At 47.2% G+C, this 14522-nt stretch overlaps 5 protein-coding genes across 5 annotated transcripts; 3 read left to right on the top strand and 2 right to left on the bottom strand.

The window, feature by feature from the left end:
- Window positions 1-1217: 1217 nt before the first annotated feature.
- Window positions 1218-5217, bottom strand: TRUGW13939_05023 (uncharacterized protein; the record flags this gene model as incomplete). Its single annotated transcript, XM_035488188.1, has 8 exons — window positions 1218-1389; window positions 1450-1616; window positions 1674-2774; window positions 2829-2895; window positions 3394-4211; window positions 4273-4430; window positions 4612-5009; window positions 5072-5217. 8 exons carry the CDS (start codon window positions 5215-5217, stop codon window positions 1218-1220), a joined length of 3027 nt encoding a protein of 1008 aa, XP_035344081.1.
- A 1059-nt stretch (window positions 5218-6276) lies between these two features.
- On the top strand, window positions 6277-9066 carry TRUGW13939_05022 (uncharacterized protein; the record flags this gene model as incomplete). The annotated part of the gene is made up of 10 exons (XM_035488187.1): window positions 6277-6724; window positions 6785-6813; window positions 6871-7130; window positions 7192-7828; window positions 7893-8047; window positions 8102-8265; window positions 8322-8423; window positions 8477-8543; window positions 8601-8685; window positions 8749-9066. The coding sequence occupies 10 exons, from the start codon at window positions 6277-6279 to the stop codon at window positions 9064-9066; spliced, it is 2265 nt and encodes a 754-aa protein (XP_035344080.1).
- A 1968-nt stretch (window positions 9067-11034) lies between these two features.
- TRUGW13939_05021 (uncharacterized protein) lies at window positions 11035-11541 on the top strand (the record flags this gene model as incomplete). Its single annotated transcript, XM_035488186.1, has 1 exon — window positions 11035-11541. One exon carries the CDS (start codon window positions 11035-11037, stop codon window positions 11539-11541), a length of 507 nt encoding a protein of 168 aa, XP_035344079.1.
- Window positions 11542-11745: 204 nt separating this feature from the next.
- On the bottom strand, window positions 11746-12299 carry TRUGW13939_05020 (uncharacterized protein; the record flags this gene model as incomplete). The annotated part of the gene is made up of 2 exons (XM_035488185.1): window positions 11746-12169; window positions 12229-12299. 2 exons carry the CDS (start codon window positions 12297-12299, stop codon window positions 11746-11748), a joined length of 495 nt encoding a protein of 164 aa, XP_035344078.1.
- Window positions 12300-12953: 654 nt separating this feature from the next.
- Window positions 12954-14507, top strand: TRUGW13939_05019 (uncharacterized protein; the record flags this gene model as incomplete). The annotated part of the gene is made up of 2 exons (XM_035488184.1): window positions 12954-13166; window positions 13224-14507. The coding sequence occupies 2 exons, from the start codon at window positions 12954-12956 to the stop codon at window positions 14505-14507; spliced, it is 1497 nt and encodes a 498-aa protein (XP_035344077.1).
- Window positions 14508-14522: the final 15 nt, after the last annotated feature.

The following is a 14522-nucleotide window of genomic DNA, read 5'->3' as shown; positions in this document are numbered from 1 at the left end:
TCAAGTAAAACGAAGCGCGGGAAACCAACAAATATGTTTTGTTACAACTACTAACTGTCTTGAAACTTTGACTACGGCTGTTCTTGTTATCTTTCTAGCAGGGTACGAGGTTTTGCAGCTATATGCGGGCCACCGGCATGCCACATGAGTTGTATTGATTACTTTGACAACCAAAAACCATTCGCCCATTGGGTCTCTTATGAGAAAATCACATCATAGTGTGTCCTCCCATGAAGATGATATAAGATCTAGGCCACAGGAAGTTAGGTGATGGCCCATCTTTGAGTCTTACTAAGTAAGCATACTAGAATCACGCTAGAATCGTGGGCGGGTAATCTCATCGTTCCATGACATAAAGTCGATAGCACTAAACGAAAGTGAGACACTAGTAATTGATACTAGCACTAGAGAACTCTTATCCATATTCTATCTTAGGTAATGTAAGAAAATAGGTTTTATGCATAGTTCGTATAGCTATCACTTTACCTATTCTTTGTCATCCCTTAAAAGCTCCGAGACTACGAGGACCAAGTAGTTGCTCGCCTAAATCTAAATTGACCGATTTATTTCCTTATTGGCCTAGTCATTTTCTAGTCTATTGCGAAATGATGTTGGAATTATTGGTCGACCGAAGCATCAACTGGTAATTTATCGGCTGGTCGCGTGGCTGTAAAATACACTAGTATCGAGGGCCTGTAAGATTGCTCAAAACCCTAATGTATGAAAAATAATGTATAATGGTTTTGAGCTAGAAATGTGATCTTGGATTGTGAGAACGACCTAATTAAATAATTTGCTATCGAGCATTCTTAAAAATCTGTATTATTCAAAGGCACTCACTCTATGCCATACAGGCAACTTAGAGTCTCAGGTTTGACATTTCTGATTCTGCCCTGAAACTGTAAAACTTAATTGAAATGATAATTTTAGACGAGAAGGAAGGTAATTGTTGCTAGTTCCATGTGAGAGCAGATGAAGAGGTATACAAGGCTTTAGTGTAAATGTAGAGTAATGTTTTAACTACGAAGCGCTGACTACTGGATACGTACTGGACATGTTTTACATACCAATGAGTAGTTATACTTGACTCATCGACAGCTGGCGGTGCTCTCAGTGCTAACATTGAAGTATAATCCCACGTTCCGCCCACAGTATTATATACAGGTGCAGGTGTCCTTGATGAGTACGGCCCTGTTCTATTCCACATGTACCTCGATTTAAGCACTTACCCCCAACTCAGCCCTTGGCTTGAGCTTCACATACAACTCAGGCTTGTCCCATATAGCAAATACTTTTTGATTGGCCCACTTTTCACTTCGTGGCATGAGCTCCAAGTCAAAATTCCAGAGCACATGTGCCAGGAGGAGACGCATTTCAAAGTATGCGAGACTATTAAATGCCGGGTTAGTTAACTCACAGGATAGATAGCTCTTGATATCTTCCACTTACTTTCGCCCCAGACAGGCTCTCGATCCAGTGCCAAATGGCTGAAGAACGTCCCTGCGGTCGTTTTCAAATTTAGAGTCGCCAAGGAATCGCTCAGGAATGAACTCATCCGGTTGATGAAAGTTGCATGGTGAGCGATAAGCTGCGTAATGACACACAGATACCTGTGTCTGTAATATATATTAATAAATGCAGTCAGATAATAGAAGATACTGTTGATTACTTACCTCACCGGGTACAAATTTCTCGCAAATCACCGAGCCCTCTTTAGGCACAAGGCGATGAAAGTTGCCTGGAGCCGGGGGGTACACACGCAATGCTTCATCCAGGACGGCCAACATATACTTCAAGCCGTTAACGCTGGTAATATCAATCTCGTCCTCCGATTTAAAAGTGGTTCGGACTTCATGCAAAAGCTTTTCCATCACGCGAGGATTGCGTAGCAAGTAGTACGTGCATCCGGATAGCAGGGTAGCAGTGGTCTCTGAACCAGCTACAATGAGTGTACTCGCATTTATCTCTAGTTCTGGAAGCGACATTCCAGTCGCTTCATCCTGGTGTCTCAATATGAAACTGAGAAAGTCGGGTCGCTCTTCCGGCTTTGCCATTCGTTTCGCAAGCTTCGCCTGCGTCAAGGCTAAATGATCACGTCGGCGTTGACGCATCATGCGCGGGATAAAGGACATGAGAACTTTTTCAAAAATGGGGTATTTCTGAGCTTGAATGATGAAGTACCCTGCCTTCATGCTCATTATAAGCATTTTTACCCATGGGTGGTATAGTGAATTGGTCAGACAGCCAAATGACTCGCCAAAAGCAAGGTCGCCAAACATATCAAAGGTGGTGAAGTTGTACCAAGACACCATATCAATCACCTCCTCGTTGTGCTCATTAAGACACTGGATCATCATCTTCACATGGCTCTGGATCAACGATTCCTGTCTCCGAAGTGCAGATGCAGAAAACGCATGGGACATGGTCCGACGGATCCGAGAATGGTCTGTTCTATGGGCATTGAAGATACTGGGTGCGTTCGGCATGGGTCGTCCGAATGATAGAGGGTCTTTCTCCATATCCTGACGGCCTGAGCCTTGTCCGGTGATATCTTTCCATGCCTGGGGATTGATATACGACAGTTCATTTGGGCTCACCCGAATAACCTCACCAAAACGCTCGTGAAGCGCTGTATGGACAAGGACATAGTCGCCTTGAATCCGGTGATATAGACCAGGGAGGTATGATGCCCCGAATAGTTTGGGGCCTGGGTAGCCCGATAGCGGATGGAACCAGGCGTTGTAAATCCAAACAATGACTTGGTATGTTGCAGCCTGTCCTGATAAGTCAGATTATTTATTATCACTTAATGCTTGGTGAATTTCTACCAAAGCTGCCAGGCCAAGTAGGATGATTTCCCTCTGCTCCATCAGAAGGTTTGTCTTATGGGTCTCACTACACAAATAAAAAGAGGAAATCAAGGAAGTTGTGAGAGAATACAAAATCAACTGATATATACAGACCAGTGAGCAGAGTCGCTCAGGAATTTCATCTGCAAATCTCACCCGTGGGCTTATCCATATCCCCTTCAGGTAATCGCCCCGGCATACATGAGTGTTACAAGGAGCCCGTAGCTCGTAAGTAGCGTTGTTTAGTAGCTTATCCTGACCGAGGGCGTTTCAGCCCCTCAGCAAAGAAGAAACCGCGCATCTACTAGTTGGTAAATAATATTGCTTAATCATGTTATTACCTATCTAGTCAAGAAATAATACGTAGACGAGACGTAAAATACGCCGCATGTGTATTGTGTAAGCAGTTGAAATAGTGGGAAAGACTACGTATTTTAAACATCCACAATAATCGACGTGGGTCCTGGGACCATGAGAGTAGAATTGACCAGTTAAAAGAGTTCTAAATGTAAACCACGTCTAGGCTACATAAGATACACACAACTACTCAGTGACTTTGAGTCGGATACCTTGGGATCCCTCCCACACTGCAGGTACCACCAGGTCAGCAACACAGACAGTATCCCGTAATTCAGTTTGGAACAACTCTAGGTTGCCTAGCTTGTCGGACGTGCCCTTAGATGGGCCTTCTTCCTTTCGGCCGTAGAGCCGAAAAACCCGGGCTAAAACGATATACATCTCGGCGTAAGCCAAGTGAATACCGAGGCACTGGCGACTTCCTTTAGAGAAGGTCAAGAGGAACCGGTCAAGATCTGGGTTCTCGATCCATCGCTCAGGACGGAACGACTCTGGGTCGGTGAAAATTGTTTCATCGTGATGAATATGCAGCGATGACAAGCTCACTGGAGTACCGGGAGGGATGTCCCATACTTTTCCGGTGTTGGGATCTGTGTAAATCAGGGTTTCATCAGGAGCGATGCGCTGCAGTCTCGTTGTTGTGCCGTTTCCAAGACGCAGACACTCTTTGACCACACCCGTAAGATAAGGCAATTTCTCCAGTGCAGCCAAATCGATGGGTTCACTGGGATTGGGAATTGCGCGTTGGAGTTCTTCGCGCAAAGTCTTCAACATCGAGACAGAGCCTGGTGCCAGCAGATGGTACATTCCAACCGACATCACCCAGGCAGTGGCCAGCGTACCGGCTCCGATTGTGATCTGGGCTTCTTCAGCCAGTCGGTTGAGTTCCTTTTCCTCCGGGGGCAATTTACTTTCTAAGATTCCATGGTAGATGGTCCGATTAGGGCGCTCTTTATAAGCTTTGTTGGTTCCGTTGAGAATTTGCCTAACCTCCTCGGTAATAGACTGCCCATGCGTCAGTAAAAAAAGAAAAAATGCAGTATCCAATGAGCTTGTGGAAATATACCTGTTTCTCTTGCCAGAACATAGCAACAACATTCGAGATCTTACTGAGAATTTCCATTGGCAGCGCCCTGGCTGCTCGATCTAGTATAAATACGTGGCGAAGAAGATTCAGGCACGATACTCCGGCAACAAAATTATCATGGAATGAGGGATCGAAATCTAGAGGCTGTCAACATAAAGCTCATACAAGGAATTAAAAAAAAAAAAAAAAAAAAAAAAAACTTGCCTTTATGAGCAGCACGGTTATCGTCTCGACCGAAAGAATACTGCATCACGATATCTATCCAAGAGAATATCGTTAATAACCAAAACCACACCTAATTAGATATTCATATATTACCATTTGTGAGAGCGGCAAATGCATGATTGACTTTGATGACCCGGTCCTTTTCTTTCTCTAGTCTCTCTACTAGCTGCACGGCCTTTTGATCAATCTCATGTTGGAGCTTCCGAATATTGGCCCTAGAGAAGAATGGATTCAACGCAGCCCTTCGCCTACGGTGTAACTCGTGTGGGTTTGTTCCACCAACTGAACCACCGAAACCACCCGGTCTCGTAGACCATTCCCAGCGGTCCCGGCGCCGGTTTTGCACCGCATAGATCTCGTTGTAGAAACCGGGATCGGATATGTGTAGCTCGTACGGATTGATGCGCAGGATAGGTCCGTATTTCTTATGCATGTCCCGGATATGAAAGGTGTATTGGCCACGGCGTATGACATCATGGTAGAACTCATACCTAGCATGCAAAGTTAGCGGTTGTTAACGTAGCCTATAAGCAGAATTAAAGAGTATCACTACCAATGTGTCATTCCCGCAATCTTTTGTCCCGGAAACTTTGCGAGGGGGCTAAAGAAAAGCCTGTATGTGAAGGCTAGCAGTTGGTACAGAACCAGGCCTGCGAACAGGACCACCGGCATGGTGGTATACGACAGAGAGTCGATCATGGTGAAATAATTTCTCAACAAAAATACAGTGATAAATTATTCTAGAATTGAGGAAAATGCTTTCAAACTATCCAGCTTCAAATTTTAAAGCAACATAAGTTGAGAAGAGAAACGCTGGAGGAGGGGGCGGGGGATATTCAAGATTCTTGTCAAATACTAGCTTGGGACTCACTCGCTGACCGAGGACTGTGCTTTGCTGGTTTTCGACTATTATTACAGAGTAAGCATATCGTTATGTGTTGAATAATATTTTAATCATTTAAAGCTGAATCTATTTGTCCAGCACCCAGACCCAACATCGACGAAAGTATTACCAAATCGGGTAATTCTAAGGCTAGTGTACGGTAACGTAATGACCGTAATTCCTTAATCCCACTAGTGGACCCGTCACAATCTATCTGTAATCACTAAAACGCCCTCTAGAGCCAATGTTTTCTAGAATTTTCTTATCTTGTGCCGCAATATACGGAGCTTCGTATAATAAACAGGCAATTAACTACAACTTTACGTTAGTGGTGTTTAGTTTAAACCGCTCCCGAGTCCCCCTAGTCAGAAGATAGACACGGCCTCCGACTAACCCAACTGCGTACTGCCCAAAAAATCAAACGAACGGCCAGTTTTGAAATCAGATATTAATGTAGTCAGAAATAAGTTACTCCCGTGGGTAATTGAGCAGCCCCTCAGCAAGAGCTGCCGTGGATACCGGTCTATAAGCCAATCACAGATAATCGTAAGCAAATAGAAAGCTATGATACCATGATCAACAGCAACTTCTGTCGGCCAACAGTCTAGGAATTGGACACACCAATATCTGTGTCTCGTAATACGAGCGCTGATTCTGTAATAAAATATGTTTGGCCTAGTTTCAGCTACACGGTACACCACCCTCGAAAGCGACCGTAATGCTCGGTGAGCGATTAACTAGATCCTTAAACTATATTACTTGACCTAGAATATATGTCAACGAAAACTCCATCCTTTCAGAACCTTCATACTCCGCACGCCCGTCTCCATTTGTCACTTTTCAGTGCTAGCAACCTGTCCTTCTAGCCTGCAACAATGGCTTCTCTAGAGTTATTCTTTCTTTACCTTCGTATTTTCTTTATCTCATTCATGAGCCGGGCACGAAGCTTGTTTTCGTTTATTACCAGCCCATCCATTATAACCGAGCATGGAAAACTTGAAAAGCTTCAGGCAAAGCTGGGGTCTGACGGGGCCCCAAATTCATGGTTGCAGCATCGTCACTCCAAATTGGTAGACCCATCAACCTATAACGACCTAGGCCTCTGCGGTGGACTCCCACTACGAGTGCACAAGCATGCACACCTTGCAGACAAGGGCGCTCGACGGGCCCAGGAAGACTGGAAGAGACTTGTTGGCCCAATCCGTGACTTTACCGGCTGCCTTAGTCCAAGGTTTAACGGCATTGCAGTTGCCATTCCGGAGTGTATCCCAGAGCGGTTGGAAGCTGTGACTTATGCAAACGAATTTGCCTTTCTTCACGATGGTAACTCATTTCTTCATTTTATCAAGAGCAAAAAAAGACGGTCCGCTGATTCATTGATAGACATTCTGGATACAGTTGGAAAAGAAGATGTATGTTGAGCAGCTCTAAAGAATTTCCGTAACTTGGCACTAATATTATATCTATAGGGCGAAGAGGAGAACAACGAAATGGCTAGAGGATTCGAAAGCGTCCTGGAGCCTTCACGCAATGTTAAAATGTCTGCCTCGGGAAAGTCTCAGATGCAGGCTAAGCTGATTCTGGAATTGCTCGAGATCAATGAGCCACAGGCAATGGTTCTACTAAAGTCTTGGGAAGGCTTAGTGAAAGGCGAAAGCGGAAGTCAGCACTTTGATTTCCAAACACTAGACGAGTATCTTCCTCATCGTGTTGTGAACCTCGGCCAGACGTAAGTTCAGACTAAGCTGTATATTGATAGTTTTTGGGATAGATTGATAACATTCGAATAGTTTTTGGTTCGGTATCATCACATTTGCCATGGGTCTCACAGTCAGCAATAAAGAAATGGAACTGACAAAGCCCATTACCGAGCCTGCTTACGCCACCCTCGCCCTGGCAAATGACTTTTTCTCCTGGGAGAAAGAATATGTTGAATTTCAGGGCAATCCCACGTCCGAGAACATGGCAAACGCCGTCTGGATTATTATGAAAGAACACTCGGTCGACCTGGAACAAGCAAAAGTAATTTGCCAGGACAAAATTCGCGAGTCATGCGAAGAATACGGGCGACGTAAACGCGAGTTCGAGCTTCAGTCTGCAGACAAAGTTTCAACCGACACGCTCCGCTATCTGTCTGCATTGGAATTCAGTATCAGTGGGAACGTCGTGTGGAGTCAGTATAGTGAACGATACCACTTTCACAAGCCAGAAAAGTGGAGGCAAGTTCAAAATATTGACGATGATGGTGCCAAGAGCGATGACTCTGGAATTGCTATGAAAGATAGCCCTGAATCAACGGTTGTCGACGTAGAAGACGATGTTCCTTCTGCGTTTTTGAACTTTGGGAGCAGCGGTATGACTACTCGATCGAAGAAGACCTTTGTCAGTCCAGTCCTAGAAACCAATTTGCCGGAAATGACGAACCAGGTAATAAAACTCTTTGTTCTTTCTCTCTGTATCCAGAATATGGCTAAATGAGTGTACTGCAAAGGTCGTCCTGGCACCATTTCAATATGTCAGTTCACTGCCTTCAAAGAAGATTCGACACCATGCAATCGACGCTTTGAACATCTGGTTCAGTGTGCCAGAGGCAGATTTGACGATGATCAAAGATGCCATTGACCAGCTACATAACGCATCTCTAATGTACGACCTCATTGATCTTGACCCGAATTTTCGCTCAAGCTGACCTTGTATCAGGCTAGATGATATCGAGGATAACTCGCCACTGCGCCGAGGGAATCCAAGCACACACATGATCTATGGAGTTCCACAGACGATAAATTCAGCCAACAACCTGTTTGTGATGTCTTTGGACACCATCCGAAAGCTAGAGAACCCGGCTTGCCTGGATGTATTCATTAGTAAGTGGCCTCCATCATCCACTGGTCAGAGATAAAACTCAATTCTGTACAAATAGGCGAGTTGAAGAAGTTACACATTGGTCAAAGTCTGGATCTATTCTGGACTTCCAATGTTCGGTGTCCCACGTTTGAGGAGTATTACAAAATGGTTGACTACAGTACGTGTTTCTGTTCTTAGTAGAGAAATGGTTTAAACCCTAACCCGATGCAGAAACCGGCGGCTTGTTCCAGATGGTGGCCAAGCTCATGGCCGCAAAATCTCCCAAAAGCAAGAGAAAGTTAGTTAATTTTGTAGTTTTCATCTATGTGTATTGGTTACTGATCGCATGGTTTAGGGTTCCTGGTGTATTGACCTTGACCACATTATTTGGACGATACTTCCAAATACGAGATGATTACCAGAACCTAATGTCCAAAGAGGTACAGTTCCTAACATCGGCTCTAGTATGGTTTTATCATGTGTGCTAACTACTAGGTAATTAGTACACGGATCAAAAAGGCTTCTGCGAAGATCTCGATGAAGGCAAATTCTCCCTGCCTTTGATCCACTGCTTGACCACGAGCCCCAACATCAGGCTCCAGAGCATACTCCACCAGCGCAAGACCATGGGTAAGATGTCTTTTGAAACTAAGAAGCTAGTTCTTGACCATCTGGAAGAGACAAAGAGCTTGCAATACACCAAGGAGATGCTGGATCGTCTTCATGCACGACTGCATAAGGAATTGGATGTCTTGGAGAAACAAACTGGGGTGGATAACTTCCTTTTGCGGTTGTTGCTTAAGCGGTTGCATGTGAAGTAGACTGTTAGCCGAACAAACAGACAACGCTGAAACATTGAACTTCTAATATTGGCCTTATATCAAATATAGGAACATGGTATAAGAAAGTATTCCTCAAAGCGACGGGGCCATCCTATTCTCTACTTCCTATCTATCATTGCTTCTCTGGCAGAAAAATTGCGTGACAGAAATAATACCATACCAGCATTGCTACAGTTGATACTACTGAAGGAAGAACGTTCTTCCAGACCAGCATATCCCATCTAAGCCAAAAGCGGTATGAAAACATTCCACCAATCAACAATTTATTGCATGCCACAGGCTAGAGCTCATTTAGAGTAGTATCAAGGTTGAATTGCGCATTCTTGTCTCAACGTGGCGTTAACTTTGGAACTAGGGGGGGTTAAACCTCAAGCCTTTCGGGTGATGGTTATTCTCAATAATTACTTCCACATGCAACAGCAGCAAACGCACAGAATGACGCAAGATTGCGAGAGCTGGCCGGTCGGGAAGGTCAGGAACGGCGGCATGCTGGTCGCTCAAAGCGGACAGCACACATTACATACACAATATATACTTGGCGGTTGGGCCCTGTCCCTTGGGTCAGGCGAAAATCCGCCGGGTTGGAAGCACCGGGGTATAGCCTGTTATCAGAGATAGATTCGGCACTATCAGGACTACTAAGGAGACAGGATCATCATCGCTGCTGCGCGGATCGGTGGCTTGTACTCCGTCGACTCTGGGCAATATGCAAGAAATGCCATGTCATTCGCCCGGCTCTTCGGTTACGACGGTGAGATACTCCGTATGGGGGGTCGGCCCGTCCAGCATCCACGCGTTTGCTGATCAGCCCGTATCGAGGGATGTACGTTGTCCGTAAAATGTGCAACTAACTTCGGCCATATGCAGGCCGGGTCATATCAATCCGTATTTGGCGCTCGCGGGCGCTGGACCATTGAGTCGGGATGTCAGCAAAGCCAAACAGACGTTGGGCAGCCAGGGCCCAGGCTGGGGACAGTCGCCATGGGAATAGGCCGGGGCCGAGCAGCTGCCCAGCTGAAAGCCTGGAGGCCGGAAAGCGTGAAACAGGCGGGCGGTCCGTGGAACTCTCGCACGCAGGCTGACAGAGCGATCGGCCTGTCGGCTGTAGAACCTGGTCAAGCGGCGGCGCCTCCAGGTGAGAGGAAGGAAGGATAATATTAGAATAACGGAGCCATATCAAATATGTTCGGCCTGGTGGAGCAGCGCTACTGCAGGCGGTGTGGGCCGGCAGCGCTAGGCGCCCGCGGTCCCCGGCGCCGGCGCCGGCGCCGGCTAGTGCCTTCCGCATGGGGAAACGGGCAGAAAATTCGTTGCACAAAACTCATCAGTGCGTGACGCTACACACTCATTTCTCCTCGATTCCTCGCGTTTTCTTTTCCTTTTGTCAGCCAAGGCCTGCAGGACCCAGGCTGCAGCAAATCATCGCGTGCTCGCTCTTATCGTCCACTCAGCGGCCCCCGTTGGGCCATGCGCTCGCACTCCTCGACTGCATTAGTTGTCTAGGTTGTTATATGGTCGTCTCGCTCTCGTGTTGACAGCTCTCAACTCATCTGGCGGTGACCGTTGTCTATCTTTGCTATCCAGCCAGCGCTCATATTACAAACTTATAAAGCAATTTCTGGTCCTCTCACCTCCCGACTGGCTTGCTGTTCTCTCGAGGTGCCAACCGCCCATTCCTCAACCGTTATCACGAGAGCTTCTAGGCCTCGTCTCCCTTACTTCTCCGGCAAATTCCTGTGGCTTGGTTTTGCTATACAACATGGCCATGGCTCAATAACCCAAGCGGCTGTAACGGCCATTTCCTCGACTTGCATATAAGTCTGGAACTGCACTGCAACGGCCATCCTTGCACGACTCTATCCAAACCCTCGTCCACTTTCCTATCCGATCCATCCTTTTTCAACCAACCAATTCCTCTTTCACGTCTACACGAGCCTGACATCTGACATGGCTCCAAACATTTTCATCTGCTTGCGAAATGCCCTCTGTCCCCTATACTGGGTCGAGAAAGGCAACCGGGTAAACGGCGACGTCGCCAAGGACGAGCACTGGGATTCTCCCGTGCCGGGCACCTATCGCTTTATCCCAGAGCGTGGTTGGCATCTTATCCGTCGGGATGGAGCCGAAGACGACAAACAGGAACAACCGTATGTGCCAGTCGTCTACTGCCGCATTGTCCACCGATACCTGCTCGCTTCAGACATGCAACAGCGCTGTCGCTACCACAAGGTCGAGCTCCACCGCGGCGAAGAGCCTCAGCGATGCCTCTTTTTCCGTCTAGACGACGGCTTCACCTGGGTCATTGGTTGGGACTCACGCGGCAAATTCATTCCGGGCCCGTACCGCAAGTGGTGTTATGACAAAGAGCTCATGAAGATGCGCCGTATGACCTCGTACGAAGACAGCTCAGCTGCGACTTCGCCTTCTACTTCTCGAAACGGCAGTCTGGCTTAATCGATTAGCAATACATCGACCGGCATGCAAAAGTGCTGCTCCATGTCTTTTTTCCCTCTTTGTTCTTCTATTTCATTTCACCTTGTGAGCGACTTGTTTATTCTCGGGTTTTTTCAGCTGGGTTCGAGCGACGGCGTTATAATATAGACGGATAAAACACGAACAGGTGACCTCTTGATGTTCACATAGATAGACTAAAATTAATTACAACTTTGACGCATCACCAACAAACAGCTTGTCCAGCCCTTGCCTAATCCGATCATGCATCCCCCCTCCTCCGGCTCGCGGCCTCATCGTTTCCCTCTCCACAAAGACATGCGTAAACCCACCGACAACCTTGACCGCATCCTCACCTTTTTTAAACACACCCACCTCATACGTCACGCTCGACGACCCGAGCTTGACAGCCCTAAGCCCGAGATCTAGAACATCGGGAAAGCCCACAGACGCAAAATAGTCACAGTAGGACGACACCACCAATCCGATTTGATTGTGTGTCTTTTCAGTCGTCTTTTGATGTTGCGAAGGGTCAAGTCCACAGTGCGAAATGAGATAGCTGTTGATGATGGAGTCGAAGAGGAAAGCGTATATGCTGTTGTTTAGATGGCCGTACATGTCATTGTCGGACCTGTGGTGGTATTTAGCTTTTCAATGGTGATTAACGGCTTTAGTTTTTGTTGGTTTTACCATCGTGTTCGATACTCGAGCTGGAAGGGATAGTTCTGTCTGGTGCGAAGCTTTTTGGAGCGTACATCCATCTTTATGTATCAAGCTGTCAACTGGTGGTTGATGCTGGTTGTGTAAATGAATTTAACGCGACAGGTAAGATAATTTGGAAAGGTGATATAGGAAATGAAATCCTGCCACTGTGAACTGGAAAGAAAGGATATCTAGCTCAATAGAAGCTGCCTTATGTTACTCAGATAGTATCTGCAGAAGACCAGCGTTGATTGAAACTAACCGCGGATCAGCCGAGGTTCTTTCCGGAGACGATCGTCGAATCAGATGACTCGATTCACACGAGTCAACACTGCATGGACTAACTAAACTGAAAATGTCCAACTTTTGAAAGAACTGTTCATGTAGTATATACCTGGCCATTTCCGACCTTCTTGAACTTCATGGTCGAAATTATAGACGACCATGTACCCAAATGTATACGGAGCCGCCAAGCAAACCTCCGCGTGGGACAAGTGCGGGAGCCAAAAAAAAAATTATATCCAAAACCAAAAAAGAGAGTTTGACTATCTGACCACCACAACAGCATTAAATCACACCGATCTACCGACCTTTCGATCTAAAGTGACCCAGGAACCGCACACCTGGCGAGTATTCTCTCTTCTACGGAGTTATTAGCACGGCGATGCCGTCTGCTCCCTCGATCCCTCGCCCTCGTTCCGGTTGACACCACCATGGCTGTCCCTCCTCCAGACCCTGTTATAGAACCACCCGCCGTCGTGGTGACGCCGTGCAATCCGCCTGCGCGATACTATTTTGAAGGCGGTTTCCGACGCGTGAAGCCGTATCACCATACTTACAATACCTGGTGCAAGGAGCGATGGCGGGGTAGAACGCTCCTGGACATTTTCGCGTCCGAGTTCAGAGACCGGACGATCGAATACTACGTATGGCGCCAGTCTCTTTTTCAGAAGGATTTTTTCAAAAGTACTGATAGATAACAGAAAGAAGCAATCGAAAAAGGCCTGGTCACCGTGAAAGGGGAAATCGCAGGCGTAGATACCATTGTCAACAACGGCTCCGTCGTCTCCCATACAACCCACCGCCACGAACCTCCTGTCTCCGACCTGCCCATCGGCATAATCCACGAAGATGATGAAATGATCGTGATCGACAAACCCCCGGGAATCCCAGTCCACGGCGCCGGTCGCTATTTCCACAACACCATTATTGAGATCTTGAAATCAGAGCGGCCGAACCTCGTCCCAAGACCCTGCAACCGTCTTGATAGGCTGACATCGGGGGTGATGTTCCTAGGTAAGACCGCCAAGGCAACTGAGAAGTTTTGCAAGCAGCTCCAAGCCCGCTCGCTGCAAAAGGAATACGTCGCGCGGGTCAATGGCCGGTTTCCAGACGGCGTCGTCCTCTGCGACCAGCCCATCATGTCTATCAGTCCCAAATTAGGCCTGAACCGAGTGCGAGCTACGGGCAAGGACGCAAAGACAAAATTTCGCAGACTGGCATACTATCCCCCACAAAAAGCAAACGACGATGGTAGCATCAATGAGGAAGATGGATACAGTATTGTTCACTGTCTGCCCCTGACAGGCCGCACTCACCAGATTCGCGTTCATCTTCAATTTCTTGGCTACCCGATCTCCAACGACCCTATATACTCCAACCTCCGCGTCTTTGGGCCAGATCTTGGCAAGCACGATGATAGTGACCAGAAGGACACCGAGATCATCGATCGTCTGAACAATATGGGCAAGACAGAGATGGCCGACACCGCAGCCTACCGCACGCATATCACATGCCCGCCAGCCGTACCGCCAGACACGGATCCAAACATTGTCGAAGCCATGCTAGCCAGAGAGCACGAAGCCGCCGTGGACAGGTATCATCTGCGAAAGGGCGAGAAGCTGTCCGGAGGAATCTGTGACGTGTGCGAGACGCCGCTCTACACAGACCCAGGCCCTCAGGAGCTGATTATCTTCCTGCACGCGGCCCGTTACTCAGACCATGCTTGTAGCTGGTCATATAAGAGTAAATTACCAACGTGGGCTATTCCGCCAGAAGGTCGGGAAGGTCCTACTGAAATACCAGAGTGGCGTGATCCTGGTGAGGATGAAGAGTTAATTATCAATAATGGCTATCAGTCCAAGACAGAGGATGGGGATGACACGAGAGAGGACGATATTATGGCATTGGTGCATGGGGTTGGTGTTATAAATGTCTCCCAACGAGTGAGGAACGGGGAGAATCCTGAAGCACTGGTGGTAGAGTAGTACATAGTAGTAGCA

This window comes from Talaromyces rugulosus, chromosome III, assembly GCF_013368755.1.
Source record: "Talaromyces rugulosus chromosome III, complete sequence".
Taxonomy (NCBI): domain Eukaryota; kingdom Fungi; phylum Ascomycota; class Eurotiomycetes; order Eurotiales; family Trichocomaceae; genus Talaromyces; species Talaromyces rugulosus.
The sequence above is the reverse complement of the archived record's forward strand: the minus strand, read 5'-3'. Positions and strand labels throughout refer to the sequence as shown.